The 20,751-nt window shown below is 28.2% G+C and overlaps 1 protein-coding gene across 1 annotated transcript; it reads right to left on the bottom strand.

Annotated features, from left to right (window-relative positions):
- Positions 1–5,636: 5,636 nt before the first annotated feature.
- On the bottom strand, positions 5,637–9,235 carry LOC107003393 (GRF1-interacting factor 1-like). Its single transcript, XM_015201716.2, has 4 exons — positions 8,879–9,235; positions 7,371–7,447; positions 6,798–6,882; positions 5,637–6,108 (listed from the first exon to the last, which is right to left on the bottom strand). The coding sequence occupies exons 1-4, from the start codon at positions 8,960–8,962 to the stop codon at positions 5,695–5,697; spliced, it is 660 nt and encodes a 219-aa protein (XP_015057202.1). The 5' UTR covers positions 8,963–9,235; the 3' UTR covers positions 5,637–5,694.
- Between the last annotated feature and the right edge of the window lie 11,516 nt (positions 9,236–20,751).

Raw genomic sequence — 20,751 nt, forward strand, 5'->3', positions numbered from 1 at the left:
CCCCCCCCCCCCCCCTCCCCGGTCTAACTCAACTTTAAAAGATCATTAAGAGTAATTGTCCAAGTTCACATAAGCAAACCATCTGTCTATTATCCCTCACCAATGCGGGGCTATAACGAATCATCGGAGAATAGAAGTATAAACCCTATTCATCGATAAAATTACGTTTCTTTCATGTTTTATTTTTTATTGCAATTTCTTTTAATATTTAAGGTCATAAATATGATTTTTCATCCTTTTAACAGAAAACAATTGTTTGACTAAACCAATATGACTAAAAATATAGAATATGCAAATGCAATATTATTTTTTTTATTTTTATTTTATAATTAAACGTCAACTTGGAATATTTCCTACTCTTTTTGGTCAGCAGTGGCGTTGCATTTATTATTATAATTTATATTATAAGTTGACTATTTAAGTCCTATTGTTTAAATTGAAATTGAAAACTCAAAAAGTAGCCCCTATGGAATTTCTTTTGGCTGTATTAATCACTTGGTTACAAAAAAAATAATCTTTTAGTTCCACTAATTCTTTTGTTCCTCATATTTTGTATTGTAATAAGAAAGCACAAATATTATTGAGAGATTAACAAATATAATTAGACATACTCCACTATCATATATATATATATATATTATTATCTATATCTTTAAAATATTACGCATCTTATGCATTTTTAAATACATATATTTTTACTATTAGATACACTAAAATATGGAGGGAAGCGAGAGAGATGGAAATAGAGGTGAGCGAATATGAATCCACTTGAATACAGTGTATTTAGAACAAATTACACAATTTTTTGACCTTATGTATTCCGAGATACATGTATCTGAACGTATCTGAACACATCAAAATATGATTATTGTAAACTAGAGTGTTTTTAAATGATTTGCTCCTAAAATTATGAAATTTAAGTTAGTTTCCCAAAATGAAATACCTAATAACTTAATAGTATTCTACTTTCAAGACATAGCAATAACATCTTTACATAATATATTCATTAACCTTCAATAAAATATATAATATTAAAATTTTTGAAGACCAACCCTTGATCCCAATTCAGGATCAGACTTTAATATGAGATTCAAATTTTAAAATTTAGCTTCAACCTGAGATTTAAATCTCAAATATTGAATCGAAGCCGAAAAAAATAATATTATTAAAAAGATATACTTTTAAAAAAAATTGACTTCGATTTATATCGAGTCCGATTTTTAGGAAAGTTCTAAGGAATTTTTCAATATATGACTACTTATTTTTTTAGAAAATATTTTACTTTTATACTTTTAACACACCCTAAAAGGAGAAATAAAAGAAGAAGAAATGTTTGTGATTTGTCGATGCTTATTTATTTACATATAAGAAAACGAATAATATGAATATCTATATTATACATTGGCCATTGGGCTATCCATATCAAATATGGGTCAATCATATATTTTTTTATTTTCACCATATTCAATATTAATTCATATTTAACTCGACTCACTCTTTTGCCATTTCTGATCCCATGCACTATGACACGCCAAAAGCAGAATATATACACAACATAACATGATATACATATGATATGCACAATGTATATCACTTCTATATCATATGATATCACGTTCAAAAATTACCTCAAGCTCCCTCAAATTCGAAATCTAGACTCTCATATTTACAAGAGAATGATATAAATGTGACATGTACATGCCTAAAATATTCGATATTAAAAAAAACATTCTGAAAGTAAAAATTATTGACTTGATGCATAGTTTATTTTAAAAGTTAATAAAGACCTTGCAAAATTTCAATTTCAAAGCAAATATCATATTTCACCATTAATAACAATAATTTATATTCGGTATGATCCACTCCGTGAGATTAAGACATAACCTCACATTTACATCAAAGATAAAACGATTGTTTCTGACATATTCTTGGCTCAAGATACAAACAACCTAGTAATAGAAGTACTAAAAATGAAGAAAACAACATATAATAAGTAAATAAAACAGATAGTAGCAAAACAACACGTGACAATATATAATAGAAATCAAAAAGCAAGAAAACAAGAACAATATTACAACTACTAAAATAAATAACAAGTACATACACTCCTACCTATTTAGCTGGCAAAAATCATAATTAAAAAAAAACATACTAAGAGCATTATTATTAGTACTCATATTAGTATGGAAACCGAAATTCAGAAAAGGTATTTGAATCTTCTTTCCAAAAATTATCACGAATTTGATTTCCCACCGAGCGTTCGACGAAATTACTAGAACCTTCACTACCTTTATTTGCTCCAACAATTCCTTCATTATAATTCACTATTTTTCCATGTTGATGATTATAAATATTTGATGATTTTGGTGGACTTCTACCAGTAAGTTGTTGAACAATTGCTCTAAATTCAGAAGGATTTTTGACATTTACTAAAAGAGGGCTTGATATATACTTTACCTTCATTGGCTCTTTATTTTTGTTGCTCATTTTATGTTATTTGAAGAATTGAAGTCTAAAATAATGTGTCATTTTATATAAAGAGGAAGAAGAAATTTCCATGAAATGTCAATTGTCACCATATTCAAAAGTTTTGGAATACTTTTGTTTTATTTATGACTATTAAGGGCTTGGGGAATAAGTTAGTTTAATTATTTAGAGATTAGTATTTTAGGATCGTTGTCTAGCTCTTAATACGTTTACGATTATTTTTCAATCAAGTATGAAATAAATTCATTTTAAAATTAATTAATCTCGGGATTAGTTATTCTTATCCTTCTTACCATACAAAACCCTAAATGTATTAAGTTTTTGATGGAAGGCATATATATTGTGATTTTATAACAAGATAAAAGTATTTTGTGATGTTGGATAACCAACGAAGATGCATTTTACAGGTCTAGGATCCAATTGCTCATGAGAGGTCTAGTTACATAAACATAACACACACTAGATCTTTAATCAGAGGTCTCGAATTTGAGCCTTGAAAATACCAAAACATTTAATATGGAAATGGACCTTGCTATGGGCAAATTCAATTTTAATCGAGTTCAGTATCGAAGTTAGGATTTATACAGTATATTGTTTCAAAAATTATATATATATTTCGAAAAAGTTATTTTGATGTAGATATAAAATATACTTTTTAACGAATAATATTTGAGTGATTATCTTTTGATAAATAATCTGATCGGATTCTAATGTGAATACAGAATACGAGGCCACTAATTTCTAATATGACATAAACAATGAATTTCTAGAATATGGCCGAATTTATTTTTTTGCATACGTATAAGTGGAGAAAATTATTCAGCCTTAGAAGTTAGAACTTTCTAATAGTGTTCCTATTTTCTTATATTTATACTATAAGATTTTAGTCATTATAATTTGAGCAATTAGTCAAAACTATGGACTATAAGATAAAATATTGTGTACATAAAACATAACTATATAAAATTGACACGAATAATTAAGTATGTAGTCTTGAACATAATTGGTTTTAGTTTTATATTGTTTTTTTGTTAAAGATTTGAAACTAACAAATAAAAAATTCACTTTTGTCAATTCAAATTATAAAAGATTATATTAATCATTATATTTTGAGATGAGAAATAATTAAAGGAGTCAACATATCCAATTTAATAAATATTACTAGTCTTCTACATAAAGATTGACCATTGTAGAGGAAAATTTAGTTAATTTTAATACAAACTTATCCATCCATACACACTCTTTCATTTCAAGTATAAAATTAAATAAGTAGATCTACATTTTATATGAAAAAACACGTGAAATATAATTGTTCTACATGACATGTTAAATATATGTTTATTTATTTAATTTTATACAAATATAAAGATCTATTTATACAGACTCAAAGTTAAAGTACATAAATATAAATGATGCTAAGTTAAAATATATATCTATATATTACATAATAATTTATTGTATTAAAAAATTGTATTGGATGAATAAGAAGGCAAAATTTTCTTGATTTTTTTCATTCATTCAAACATGTGTTCAATTTCTTGTCTCTTTCTCACCTTTTTTTAATTTTCTTGGAAATTTCTTTCCAAAATTATGTAATAATTAAAAAAAATGAAATACATAAATTTCAACTTGCTGATTATGTGAGGTTTATTTTTATTTTTATTCAAATTTGTAAAATATAAGATTAGATGGGACAAAAATAATTTTAATGTTAATAACATGAGACAGATAATTAAGTTTTTCTTAGAATATACTTTTTCATAACATAGAGATTGTTATGATTTAGGTAAATTGAAATATTTACTCCTGTTATGAGTGTTGTCTTTTAAATTTTTCCTTAATTGAACGTTTTCAAACATTTCACCCACTTTATTTATCACTAAGATTTAGAAAAATTAAAATAATCGCCAAAATTATTTACCATATTTATAGCATGACCAATTACATGGAGTAATAGTATTATCAAACGTAGAAACTTATCCATAATTACCTATCACATTTGTTAGGATATTTCACGAGATTAGTTATAATATATTTTACGTAAAATAGCTAATTTTATTATTTTAATATATTTTAATTAAACAAAAAAAATCATATTTCATTTTATGATTTTTATTTTTGTTTGTCTTTTTAACGACAAAAAATTGACATATTCGTCAAAAGCACAAGTTCAAACTTAACCAAATTGATTTTGATGGTCGCTAATTGACAGTAGTTATCACTTATGAGCTAGATCGATACGTTCACTCTTAATTATATATTCTTCGATTTGAAACTTTTGATTTCACCAAATTTCAATTTATATTTGTCAGATCAAAAATTATTTAAGTTCAATTAGTTAAATAAACGAGTGTTTTTAAGATTGTTAATAGTTTGAGGATGAAATTGATAATTCATAACGAATTTAGAAGTGTTTTAAATACTTCTCGAAAAATATCAACGAACGTAGATACGCGAATAAAAATAATTATACATATTATCTACGTGAAAAACGCATCATTTATTGAATTGATATAACACAAAAATGTAAATAATAAATCTTACTTAGGTGCGTTGTCTTTAGCTCATTTGCCAATGAAATGCAATATCAAAAGCCAATAGATCAAAATATATTGGGCCAAGGGCTACCACTTCCACAAAATTTATAAAAGTGACAACTAAATTCTTGCTTGGTGTTTACCCCGATTTAAAATATAGACATAATACGTAAATGTCTTTTTGCAACTCGACCTCATTTCACATTCATTTCATCGATTTTGATATGCATAAACAGACACTTAAACTCGTATAAAATTAATCAAGGAGATGCATGAGTCTTGCATGCGCAATGATAGCTTACACCCTAACTTCTCGAAATGCCTTGTAAAATTGTGTTGGATACGTTGTTGTTATACCTAAATACCGTCCTAAAATATCACCTATAGAATTTAAATAGTGGTTTTAAAAACGGCTACTTAAGCATATCGCGTTCTCCAAATTTTTGTTCTGAGTTTTCGCAACCAAACAGCTCAACAAAAAGAAGAAATAAAAAGACATGATTGAAAACCAAAATGACCTAACAAATTTACATGATATTTAGAAGGTGAAAAAGTTTCAAACATTTGAGATACTAAGCCCAAAAGATCAAAAAAGCATTAGATAACAAAATCTTTTAAGTTCAAAATCCTTAACTAACAATAAAAAAAGCCAATCTTAACATACATAAACTTAATTCCCATCTTCAGAAGATTTCAAGTAAAGATTCTCACCTCCATCACCACCATGACCACTCGAGCTTCCGCCCCGTCCTTGATCAGACATAGAACCTCCCATTTCCAGCTTGTTTCCACTGCCTAATCCTCTGCCAAAGTCAGGGAAACCAGTACTACCACTATGAGTGTTTTCGCTTTGTAGCATGTGAAGTCCACCGCTGCTTCCTCCACCAGAGCTGCTCATTCCGAGTTGCTGGCTATGATAGGCTGCTGCTTGTTGTTGTTGCAATGATGATAGCTGTTGTTGTTGGCCATAGAGCATTGAGGAAGAGGATCTTGTTGAAGCCATAAGCGATTGCGTTGTTAGTTGTTGAGCTTGTTGTTGTTGCAGGTAATGTGCCCCTCCCTGCATCATCCCACCAGAAGCTAACTGCAGGACATCAAACATCAAATTTACAACTACAAACTAGCTTATCAAACATGTTAAGCCTATTCAAGAATGACAAGAAACAACATGTGTTAATTAGCTTATGTATACTATAAGTCACCTAAACACTAACAACAATAACATATCTATCCAGTGTAATCCGACAAGAGGGGTCTTAGAAGGGTAGGATGCATGCATAACTTACCCCAACATTTGCAAGGTACAGAGGTGGTTTCTAGAAGAACCTCGGCTCAAATGGGAAGTATCTGACTTAGAATTGTAAGAAAAGAGACAACAAAGTAGCAGGATATAAAATAAATGCAACATCGGAGTAATACACATTGAAGCTATGTTGCTCACGCTCTTCAAAAATATCAAAGGGTGTGTGTCGGATACTCAAAAAAGTAAAGCATTTTTGAAGTATCCGACACACATGCAGCAACAATTTTTGGAGTGTCCGAGCAATATAACATCGTAGAAAAAGAGGTCACATAAACGTTACTACTGGTAATCGTCTATAAAAAGGTGTGATGAGTTACCAAGAAAACAAGATATGTTACCTACTACAATAAGTTATGAACATTGACAGATAGTAAGAATTTCTTTACGTTGTTAACGACTCAAAGTATACAAGTTAAATCCTTAACTACAAAAATGTAGATAATTGAAATGCCAAGATATGTTTTTTTTACCTGTGAATGCATATTAGGAGGCGGGGGCTGTGAATCAGCAATAGCTGCAAGGTACATAAGATTTCTCTGAAGTTTAGCTTGGGACCTGCCACAGCAAGAAGAGTTACCACAAGTGTTTACTTAATAAATAGCACAGTAATATACTCCCTCCGATCCATTTTAGCTATCACGTTTATCTTCTTATACGCTCCTTAAGAAAGAAAAATATTTACTTAAAAGACAATTTCACTAAGGCTCCGTATGGATATGATTCGATTGATTTCAAGTTGAAATTTAGGGCCAATTATTTATAGCAACCATAAATGAACCAGAGTGTAAAATCTTTTCCAGGCTACTACTTTATATTTTATGTTCAAGTTTCAAGAATGTTAACCATATTATAAAATGCAATTATATTAAATATTTTCCAGGCCACCATTCTATATTCTATGTTCAAGTTTCAAGAATGTCATCATAATGTTGAATATATAAAAACATAAGATACATTTCAAAATCAGGTGAAAATATCTAAAAACAAGAGTATCGAAGAAGTGAATTCCGAATGGATTAGCCTGAAAGATCAACTGAACTTACTCTGCACATTCACTTATTTTCCCAGAGTTCTGGCTCTCAACAATCTTCAGAATAAGTGATTTGTTCTCATCCAGGAACTGAAACAGAAAAAAACAAAAAAAACAGCTGTTACGCAAAACACAAAAGGCAGCTCGGTACACTTAGCTTCTGCTATGCACGGAGTCCAGGGAAAAGCGGTGCCACACAACGTCTATAGTACATAGTCTTACCGTACATCTCTACGAGAGGCTGTCTCAGTGTTGAGCAAAAATACAACTATATGACACTTAGGCCTCAGTAAATACTGTCCATGTCATAAGGATCTTTATGTATTACTATTATGTTTTACAACTGAAAACTAGGGTCATTGTTAAATATACTAGCAATACATAAAGATCTTAAGATATTTCCAAAGGGAAGATGAAGCCTTTTAGACTGAAGTTAACAAAGCCAAGAACCTAAAAACAACACCTTTCTTTTTGTATATGGCCACAATAAACCTTGAGTAAAAATATCCTTTAAGCAGGACTTCTTTCAACCAAGAATGCAACTTTTTTCTTTATACATGAACATAGACAATAAACTATAAACCTTGAGCAAAAATTTCCTTTTTGTATGTAACTTTTTGTGTTCCATGTACAAGGCAACATAAGTTTCAAGAAGAAATGGCAAGAACCTAAAAGCAACATCTTTCTTGTATGTATATGACAACAATAAACCTTGTGCAAAAACACCTTTTTTTAGCTGGACTTATTATCAACCAAGAATGCAACTTTTTTCTTTCTTTTTGTGTTTTCCTTACATGACCACAAAAAAACCATAACCAAAAACACCTTTTTCTTTAGTAGGACTACATCAACCCAAGAATGCAACTTTTTCTTTCTTGTGTTTCCTGTATATGAACACAACAAAACTAGAGCATAAAATACCCTTTTTCAAGCAGGACTTAACAACCAACAATACAACTTTTTTCTTTTTTTTTTCTGTTCCATGTATATAACCACAAGAAACCATGAATAAACACTCTTTTAGCAGGACTTTTATCAACCAAGAATACAATTTTTCTTCTTTCTTTTTCTGTTCCATGTATATGACCACAAGAAACCATGAACAAACACTCTATTAAGCAGGACTTTTATAAACCAAGAATACAACTTTTTTTCTTTCTTTTTCTGTTCCATATACATCACAACAAACAATTAACCTTGACCAAAAATACCCTTTCTTCAACAACACTTCATCAACCAAGAAAGCAACTTTTTTTCTTACTTTTTCTGTTCCATATATATCACAACAAACAATAAACCTTGACCAAAAATACCCTTTTTCAACAACACTTAACCAACCAAGAAAGCAACTTTATTCAACTAGAAGCCAAGAAAAAGCATAACAACAGCTAGTACAACACAGCATACATACACAAAGCACTCAGCCAGCCAACCAGCCACAGAGAGAGAGAGAGAGAAAAGCAGCTAAAAGAATCAAGAAAGAAAAAACAAGTAAAATAAAAAGAAGAAGAAGAAGATAACCTGTTGAATATGATCAGTAGTGACATTGTTTGGATAATAGGCTGCCATCATGGGCTGCATCTGCATCAGGTGCTGCTGCTGCATATCTCCCCCCTCACTCTTTTTATACCCCTCAACACACCCTACTCAAAGTTGTCTTGTTCCTTGCATAAATCAAGAAATGTAGTTAAAAGCTAAATAAAAACACCCCCCTTTTTTTAGTTTTCTTGATTTACCATATCACTTGAGTTTGAATAGTGACACAACAATACTAGTGGAAAAAAAATAAAATTGATGGGGACAAGAGACAGTAGTAGCAACAGCTAGCTAGGTAGGAGAAATAAAAAGCTGGCTTTGGTACTCACTGTAAGTAAGTAAAGTAAGAGAGAAAAAGAATCTAATACAAGCAAAACCATTACTATAAACCCTGATAGGGAAGTAAAGGATTTTACCTGCTTTGGGGTTTGAACCTTTTCTCTTATTTTAACCTTATCATCAACCTATTGGACAGAGATGATAAGTCTAGTATATCATCAAACAGTAAAAAATTCAAAAATTTTGCTATCATACTTCCATAATAGTGAGTCAAAAGTCACAATCTTTCATAAATGATAAAAAATTACATTTTTTATATAAATACAAAGTTATGTCAAGTGGCACTCTAAGCAAAAAGAATCAGATTAATGATACTCTTAGAGATTGTTTGATTCGAGGACAAATAACATCATCATATCTAATAGTATCAATTTATCAATATCATCATTATCGATATGTCATATTCAATATTAATTTTTATACGTAGATAATTTCTCTCTATGTGATAATTCGGTAACACATGGTATATTTTATTAACCATTAGGAAATTGAAGTTGTGAATGTTATTATAACTGTTGTTAAAAATTATGTTAATATATGTATGAATATAAAAAAAATGATGTATAAAATAGAGTCTAAGAGGTTCGAGGATAATATAAATTATCATGAAATTACTATTCCACCTCCATTTCGGGATACAACTAAACAGCTGCTTAAAGTACACTAATAATTCTCTCAAAATTAACTCTGGTTATTTATCACACTAAACGACCTCATAATTGTTTGATTTCGTAGACAAGTAATATCAGCATATCTAATATTAATACTATACTATTGTTAACATTACCATTATATCATATCCGACACTATTTTTAAATATTATTTTTAGACATACACAAAAACTATCCTTACTATAAGTTCATATTTTAATAGGATTCTGCAGTTTAAGAAGATATAATAATGTATCGAATAAACAATTGAGGCAGTAACAGAAATTCATGCAGGACATGTAGATTTACAGTTTTGGAATTCCAAACTTATTGGCATCCTTGATTTAATAATCAACATTGTTATTTTTGTCGAATTTTAATTTGATACGATATTTAAAAGTATAAAATAAATTAAATTAAATTTTGTGAATTAGACTAAAGACATGTAATATATATTTAATATATTATTTAATTTTATAGTTATAAACTTTTATAATAAAAAAAAAATCTTAAATTGTCACATGAGTATACTTGTATGTGAAATTAAAAGACTATAAATTGACAAATGTGTATAGTAAGAACATAATCAATTCTTCGTAAAATAAGATCGTTTGATCGTATTGTTTTAGCATTTAATTTTTAAAACGAATGCTTATCGTCGACTTAACTTAAAATTTCTTTAAAATTATTTAAAATTGACAAAATATTTAAGATTCATAGAAACCGCTCACGTGTGTGTCTGAATCAATGCTGACAGTTGCCTTCATTGAGTTAGGTTAGTCTGTTTTGCATGCTTTTCTCGAAGCTCATATTGAAGCTGATCAGTCAAAAAGTTGCATTCCGCTAATCTTACTTTGCTCGAGTGGCTTGATCCTCTGTCAAGGACATCTCTATTTCTGCTTTGCTTGCCCTTTCTAATAAAAAAATCCGATCATCACTTAAAATATTAATTAATATTTTTTTGCATAATATTTGACCGAACAAAACATAAATTAAAATGAAGAAATATATAATATTTCAAGCCTATTTAAATTGAAAATACTTTTTAATATTATTTAAATATCATAAAAAATTTAAAAATTATTTCAATTTAAAAACACTTAAAATAAATAGCTTTTAGGGTTGGACTTTTTTGGAGGGTTCAAATTGAATTGTCAGCTAAACTAAGCTATTGCCAGAAGCTTTATAAGTAGGTAGCTTACTAGGTGTATAGTATGATGTAATTTGAATCAATTCGTCATAATAATTGAGAAATAAAATAATTATATTTTTATGTAATTATTATTTTATTATTTTTATTTACATGAATCAATATTATTAAGTATTATTGTATTTATATTTTTGTTTTCCTATATTTTTTTTTTATTCAAATATTTAGAATCTATTCCGCGGTTAAATCTTTTCTATCATGCAATTTTATCGTTGCCTACCTATAAAAAAGAACTCAAATTTGCATTTTATTGTCTTCTTCAAATTTTAAGTATCGCAATAACTTAACACTAATTTAACATCATATATCAATTATCAAAATTCAGCACAATACTATTTTAATGTTATTATACCAACTTTTAAAATCTTTGAGTTAACTTTTATTATTGTAACTTTATGTTATATTATTTTATTAAAAATTTCATACTTTTCCTATGATTTGCATATATTTTATTCTTTTTCACAATTGCATCCTTACTATTAAATTTCATCTTTTAAATACAATTTTAAGTAAAATATAATTTGTGTATACTCTATTTTACTCTTTTGTTAGTCAGTATCAATGGAGTTGCTCAGTCACAAATAATTATTATGGTGGAATAGTGAGTATTCTTTCTTCCTTAACTAGAATTTTCGTATTTTAATCTCTTTGGATATAAAGTCAGTTTTGTTATAGAGTTTTTTATCCCCAGTGAGGAATTTTCTGGTGAAAATTCAAATTTAGTCGGACTCTAACTAGGCACTGAACATTGGATTGAAAATAAATTCTTAAATTGCTCAATGCACATAATATCTTTTTAATTTTCTCACACGATGTTTTGTATCAGTATTGAAACTCAACTATTTTGAAATCGCGTATCGTAGAACTCCTTTCGGAAGAAATTAAAAATACTCTATATAGCTTCTTTCATATTTATTCACGGCACCATATCGTTCGATATTCTTAAATAAAAATAGTTCACGTGAAGTATGATGATAAGAAATAAAATAAAAATTGTCTTATTATTACATGCACGTTTAACAAAGTAAAAGAACGTACAGACCTTGGGCTTTGGGCTTGGGTAGATCCGGTCCATTTATTATTTAAGCCCATCATGACGTCATCACTTTCACATATTCAAGAAATTCTTTTTTTTTTAAATTAAAAAAAAAACTTTTTCTTTCACGCATAATTATATTTTGTGTTAATCGATGCATTCATATTCTTATTAGTATTATTTTTTCATATAAAAAATTATGCATGTTGTCTTAAAATATTTTTTAAATTTTAGACTCACTAGTATGTTTTTTTGTTACTTGTATTTTGTCCATCATTTTATTGTTTATTGATTTTGTTAATGTTTTTAATTATGTTTAACAAGCAACTTAACATTACAAATATAACAATAAAAGTTACTTTTAAAAAAAGTCTTTCCTTTATAGAACAAGGTCAAATTATGTCTATAAAATGAAACGGAAAGAGTAATTTATGTATGGAGCTAGTATTTGTGCAATGTGCACAAGCATGTAAGTCAAGTCTCGTCTCATCTCATCTCGTAAGCTTAGTGAAATCGATAAGACAAGACTCATGTTTCCTCCTACTTATCCCGTTCCACTTCTATCTCGATTCCCTCTATCCTCTTAAGTCTGTTCCCCATTTCGTATCACAATTTACATCATTATACGTAGTAAACACAAAACATAATATAATGATAATGTTTGTAACAATATCTGAAAAAAGATAAATGCATTGGGTTAAGGAAACATGAGAATCATTCGTACTCTCAATACTAGACAAAATTAACCTATGGTTGTTATAAAAGAAAATGAATTAATTACTTGTACAAATTAAATTAGGCCCCCCTCACTATGTAACATACATATATTAGGGAAAAAAATGGACTATAGCTATTGTACTATCAATGTCATAAGAATATATCTATATATATAGTTGCTCCTTTTGTACCCTCAATTCTTATCCACATATACATGCATGTATCACTTTCATTTTTGAATTTATAACCTAGTTTAATTTCTCTCTCTACTACCCTAAAATCTCCAGCATATAAACCCTTGAGCTATAGTATTCCATCATTACAATAATTTGGATGTATATGAATGTATAGATCCAAGAATTTTCTTTTTATTTTCCACTCGATGTTCGGTACTCACATTAGAGTCTGACCAAAGTTGAATCGCGTCGAAAAATCCTAGTGGGGGTAAATCACTCTCTAACAAAGGAGACTCTGTACCAAAAGGGACTCAAACTCAGAACCTCTTGGTTAAGGATGAAGGAGTGCTTACCACTCACCACAATCCTTGTTTGGTCAACAAGAAGTTTTGCATGTATTCGCAGGGCTCATACTCGAGACCTATTTGAGTGCCGAAAGCACCTTAGCTTATATACATGACGTCAGATGTGATTCGATGCTATATCCTCGAAATTTTTTGCACTTTATGTTTAAATATAAAGGGGCGATGGATGTGGCATATATCGACACATGGCATGTATTTATATGTAAAAAATGTCTTTGATTTGTTTCAAACCACAAATTTTAGAATTATTTAAAATTTTGTATGTTCTCAATTAAAAACACTGGGTGTCGCATAAATTAATCAGAGGACAGAAGGTGTATATTGCTTAGAACTCCACATCCTTAGACTTAAGAAGTCGATAGACTAATATTATCGATCGCGCTATATATATTGTGAAATGATTTATAGTCCTACGGAAAGTAAAAAAGATTCCACCAACATTATTGCAAGGAAAAAAATATCATAAATGGTCAATTTGAGATATACATTAGTAGTATATATGCTGTCAAAACATGTGGAAGATGAACATATTGGAGATTGAGTGGTATTGAGTAAGTGTTGCCTTGAGCAAAAGGACCTTTATTTGGATTCTATGCAAACATCTTTCCTTTTCCTTTTTTTACCTGCTAGAGGGAAAGCTTAGTAGGGTCTATATATATTCCGCGAGTAAGGGTTGCTCAGGTGGTAAATATTATCTATCTCTAATTTTACGATATATATAAGCTTAAGTTACTAATGGTTATTTGATATACAGGATAAGATATAAAGTTAAACTCAAACTTAATCATGAATATTCCACATAATTTTCTCATCAAAGTTGGTATTAATTTAACTCATCCCTCAAATGGGATAAAATTAATCAAACAATTATAATTTTTGCGCTATAATCCCTAGATAATTTAGTTTACATACCAAACAAATTAATCTAAAAAACAAACATGGAAAAACTCCTATAGAAAGAAATAAAAAATAATATACTCCTTCTGTCCCATTTTTCTGTTTGATTCTCGAAAAATGAAAAGTGCTACATAAATTGAAACAGAGGGAATATTTTTTTAATGTATGGTCAACTTTCCTAGCTTCTTGCTCAAAGTTTTAGCAAATTGAACTTCAACACAATGTGTTAAAAAGAGTTTGAAAGACTATTCATAGAGTTCAAACTAATAAACATTCAAACTTCAATATAACTATGGATTAGAAATCCAAGTACCTTAGAGTAAAGCCCTAAATTTTCCTTGGAAGAAATAGAATAATAAAGTTCGAAAAAAAATATCATATTATAATTAGCGCTTCGATATTACCATTTAAATCGTAATGTTATGATTAGTTGGGCTGGATGATTTGTGGGCTTCTAAGTTCTTTCATAGGAGGCAAACTTGCACGGATAGCCCATTTTAGCCATAATTTAAGACATGGCCCATTTGTATAAAATTGGATCGTTTGCACTTTTGTCCATTTTGTGTTTGATCTTTATATTAGTTATCTTTTTCAGGTCATACGTTTATATTTTGCATCGTAAATTTAATTTTTAAAAGTAAAAACTGAAGATCTACATATTTGAAGGTCAAATTGTGCAATTAAATGTATAAATTATCGTAAGTTAAACTACTATAATTTAGAATTAATTCCGAAAAGTTGAAAATTCACTATATGTATATTAGAGTATTATGTATTGTTTTTATATACTATCCATATTATATATAGATACTATACGTAAAATTCATACATATTTAAATTATTTTCAAGTTTACCATATAGTATACATATTAAAGGGATTCCAAAAAAATGGAGGAATACATAAAGCAAAAGTTATTCAAAGTCCCAAAAAGATAGTTCGATGGTGGGATTTAATTCTAGTATCTCAATGAGAAGCTATATATTTATCAATGTATGTTTTTTCACGAGTGAGTTGATTCGATGAACATAAAATAGAAAAATCATATTTTGTAAAATGAATTTCTAACTAGTTCACGATAAGAAAAAATTTAAAAACTGATAAAACATCAACGATTACACTTTTGACCTAGTATATTTGAAGTAAAATATTTTTGTTTTTGAAAATTTCACCGTTAATTAGTCATAACAACAACTACAATAAAACAATAATAACAACACAAACTAATAACAACAACCACTATAATAAAAAAATTGAAGGGAAAATATTAAAGATGAAAGAATTAACATATATATATTAATAAATATATGAATACAATGTTTATGATAATATACATTAATTAACAACCAAAATTAGAAGTTATCTAGCTGTCCTCCACCAACATATACTCATATAACAAAGATTTCTTTGACCAAAAAAAAAATATTGAAAAAAATCCCTTAGAAGTTGCTAGGGAATTTACAATATTAAAAGTATATACTATATCCTAAAAAGAATTGATAAAAAAATATATTTTTTTTATCCTTGCTTTTGTGTATCATTATTTTCTGAACTTGCAATTCCAAATTGAACCATATTATTATTTGGATAAGCTGAAGAAGAAGCTCTATGAATATTATCAACTTGACTAGCAATTATTTTTTCTTCCTTAATATTCGCTAGCGCGCACCGCCCGTGCCTTTTACCACCGGGAATATTAGTGCACGGGCTCGCGCCTGAAGACGGAGATGGACCTCGAGGAAGTGATTGAATGATTAAATCCGTTGTTTGTTTCAACCATTCCTCTTCTCGTAATATTCGTAATCCTGATACTTCTCGATGAAAATCTGATGAAATGAGTAGTACCGATAGAAATAAAATCATGCATTTCTTGATGTGTGATGCCATTTTTTCTTTTCTTTCTTGATGAGTCTTTTTTTTTTTTTGTGAGTGAATAATATATTTGAGTTTGTTGAAAGAAGAAGAGTTATTTATATATACGTGCATGGGGTAATAAATTATAATATAAAGTATATTGTAGGGGAAAAGTTGGGAATTTGAGTAAATAAATTAATTAGCCGCGTTTTGAGAGTTTGACAAATAAAATGGAAACACGTAACAAGACGTTTCCATTTTTTTCTAACATGATGTGTTTGTTTATTATTCCCTCCTCGTGTCGGAGGTAACTGACGTTTGATCATAAATTTTAAAAATCATACGTGTAAAGCAGACGTTTAATTGTTATAAATTTTAAAAATTATTAAAAATATTTAATACTTGATTATGTTATATGATATGGTTTTCTTCAAATATTTTCAACTTCATATCATTCTATTTTTTTTAAAAGCTAATTAAAGGAAATGTGAATGCAACTTAGAAATCACCAAACAACTATTTTACTTGATCTATATAAAGGATCTTTTGGAGGAGGATTGTTTTCTGATAAATTCTGCTATGATATATATACTTAGAGGCAAATTCAGAATTTAAAATTTATAATTTTTTTACATCGATCGATAATAATTAGTATATTTGGGAGAAAAAAAAGACGGATGATGATAATTAGATAGGGCATCGCGTCCAACGGGGGCGATACGTTCACATAATTAATTGTATTATACTTGTTGGAGTATGTCATAGATAACAAGTTAAAGAATTGAACAAGTCTTATTAATTTTAATATATAGTATTTGGTTTATTGTGTTTGACAATTTTAGCTTGGCGGTCATACACTTCAATTGAATAAATCTGAATTAATTGTGGTTTTGTAGAATATTAGGTACATTGAAAAATTATTACTTATTTTTTAGTCAAGTAGCCACGATTGACAACATAATTTTATTGAAATTAAATTAATTTGTGCCTAATCTTTGAGTTATTGGTCAACTATAAAACCGGTCACATCGAGACTTGTGTAATTATATTTGATGTTTGATACTTTATCATATATATCGACATTATGCATAAGTTTTCTATTTTTTTCCGTCCGATAATATCACAGATTAAATCACAATATTTGCGAAAGCAATTACTAATTAAATATTTTTCATCAAGTAATTTTATAATAGTTACAAATAATGATTAAAATAATCAATATAATGAAGAAAATTAGTCTAGCTTCAATATTCACGATTGAAAATCGAAACTATTAGTGTTCCATGCTCCAATAGAAATATATCACATGAGGCAAAATTTCAATCTTTGACCATAATATATTACATAATATGTTAATGGCTTTAAACCTAAGAATTTTCACACACAAAAAAAAACAGTTTTTGATACTTATCTTTCGATCAATTAATTTATCAATATAATTGAAAATAGTATATATATTGTATGATATAAAATGTACGTACACTAGTACCAACTAAAATGACCAGTATAATTAAGAAAATTAGTCTAGCTTCAATATTCACGATTAAAAATTGAAATTATTAGTGTTCCGTGCTCCACGAGGGAAGAAAGTAGATACATTCATGGAAATACACCGGAAATATAACATGAGGCAAAGTTTCAATATTTGACTATTGTATATGACAAGAATTTCTTTTTTTCCTAAAATCATGTGTATATTTATATTTGACTATGATCAAATTCAAATTTAAGCGAAAAAAAAATACATATTTAGGAAGGGGGGGAGTGAGTATGATTAAATTCAAATTTACGCAGGAAAATTCCATATTTAACGGGGGAGGAGGGGGGGGGGAATGGAATGCTCTGTAACAAAATCGATTCGAACTCGAGACTCTGAATAAGAATAAAAGTATACTTCCCGCTCTAACACATCCGTGGTTGGTGACAAAAATATTCAAAGTCAAACTAAATATTTGATAAGAAATAGTCTCTATCATAAATATAATATAATTCTTGCCTAACAAATTTTTCTCTTACTTATAATATTATATTATTTATATAATTTGTATCCAAATCAAACGATTTTAAGTTTTCAAATGCTTTGACAGAAGGAATCCAAAAAAAGAATCAAAGGGTCGTGTAGTACGCTGAATGACATAAAAATAAATAAATTATGAAATTATTTTATCCTTCTTTTAACATCAACTGATCATCTTATTATTTTATTTTAATATAAATAATGAAATAAAATAATCTCGAGATAAATTGATACCTTATATATCAAATATGAAATGAAACTAATTTTAAATTTTATTTTAAAATTATTATCTTTATCCCATATTCCAACAAATCAAAATCATTAGTAGAGGTCAAATAGATATATGAAAATGGTTTGGAGTATTTGAAGTCAAAACACTAAAGAAGTCAAGAACATGACACACATAATAACTTTTTGATTTTCTTATTCAAGTTGTTAACCTAAAAAGGTATATTCACACAGTTGATTTAAATTGAGACAAGTAAGTCGATTTTGGTTATTTTATCTTTTTTTGTAATTCGTTTTAAAAGAGGTATATATTTTTTTCTATATTATTTTTTAATTTTAATTTTTTATGTGATGAATTTATGATTACAAAATTAAAGAATATTTTAATATATTTTATGTATCTTTGATTTAAGACTATAAAATTTAAATTTTTGAACTTAATTAATTTTCATGTTAAGTCGAAAATCAGATGAATAAATTAATTGGAAGGTAGAGAGTACTAAAAAATCAACTTGAACCAAAACTTTTTGTAGTCAATGACCATGTATCACCTCATTTGGTTGCTGTTTACTTTGGACTTATTATTTGGTTTAAGTTTTTATATTTAAATCTTTTTATTCTTTGACGGTATACATAATTAGGTTATAAATGAGGTAAATCAATAACAAAAATTTATTACAAATTTAATTAGGGGGTAATGTAACTTAAGTCTCATTTTATTGTGATAATTGATTGTTGTGTTAGTGACATTAGTGATGTCGTTTCTCGCCTTTTAAAATATCAATTTGAAAATAAGCTTGCTTGACCTAATAGCGATTTTAAATGAAAATTTGAAAACTAAAGTTTCGAATATTTTTATTTATATTGTTTTGATAATTACGAGTTATGGTTCGTTTTTCAACATATTTTAGTTCAAATAAAATTTGGACGAGTAATTTACTAACTTGATCATTTTGATCACCCATTTAACACTCCTAACGTGATATTCCACCTTTTAAGATGATATACATTTTTGGGAAACTTACATAAATATACTATAATAAAAAAATATTTACCATTTATAGCAATAATATTTTTACCTCACTTGATCACTTTTAATTCATTTATAATACAAGTTTAATACATATTACAAAGAACAATTTATTATTCACATATAATACAAATTTTAATGATGAATAATATATTTATCACACATTTTAATACACTTATAATACAATGTGACAATTTTTTTACCAAACAAACATAATATATTTCAAAAAACAATTATAATTCATATATATTGCATACATAATTCACTTTTAATACATATTACAAATTTAACAAAGCATTGGTATAAATGGTAATAAACAAAAAGTATCGCTAAAATCAGTAATTATTTTTTAAAATGTATTAATTTATGTAATTTTTCCTACATTTTTCCATGACATTGCAAAGAAGGAGAAAAACAAACTGGTTGAATTTTAAATAATTGTACTAAAATGGGCTATATTTTAAATAGTGCTATCGCAAGCAATTATTTGTTGTTATTCCTATATTTGTAAAGTTACGAAGCCCAAATAGTAAAACGAGGCTTACATTTCATATACGGCTCAATAAATTGAATAAGCCCTTTCCTCCGTCCCTCGGCCCAAAGGATTCTCTATCTATGAAATAATTTTTTTGTCCGATCGAAAATAATCAATGGCGGTCACATCGGTACGATTGAATATGTATTAGAAAGGTCGATCTTTCCCGTATATCACCACAAAAAAATTGAGTTGAACTTCTAGATAGTCCGGTTCTGTAGGATAATATTGTGATAATGTAGACCTAAGTAATTATATTGGATCCTTGAGAACCATCACAAGAACGATCGACCTATATATATATTTAAAGTAAGATGTTGTATTGTGAGTGTAATTGATGATAAAAAAAATCGTATTCTTGAGTTTAGACCCATAATCATCCTTGTTTCTTTACGGGAAATTGATGTACTTTTGGTCTACCCTCAAACTCCGGTCATTATTTAACATCAAGAGGTTCATCATATCATATATCACATACAATAGTGCAAAATTTTCTTTCCTCAATTATATACAATGCAATTGATATAGTCCAAAAAATAAAAGTAAATTCTTGATGTAGCTACAAAAACGACTTAATTGAAACAACAAAAACACCATGCTCCTCACCTTCTTTCACGTGCAATTATTATTTCTACTAAATATAAAAAAAGACGAGTAAATACTTCATGCATTAAATATGAAATAAACCAGGTTAAAAAATAATCAAACTATTGGAGGAAGATAAAAAATAAACCAATATCAAACAAATAATTATTAGTGCTTCCTAAAAAGAAAAGGAATAAAATTTGAGTATTAGTGTCTATATT

This window comes from Solanum pennellii, chromosome 11, assembly GCF_001406875.1.
Source record: "Solanum pennellii chromosome 11, SPENNV200".
Lineage (NCBI taxonomy): Eukaryota > Viridiplantae > Streptophyta > Magnoliopsida > Solanales > Solanaceae > Solanum > Solanum pennellii.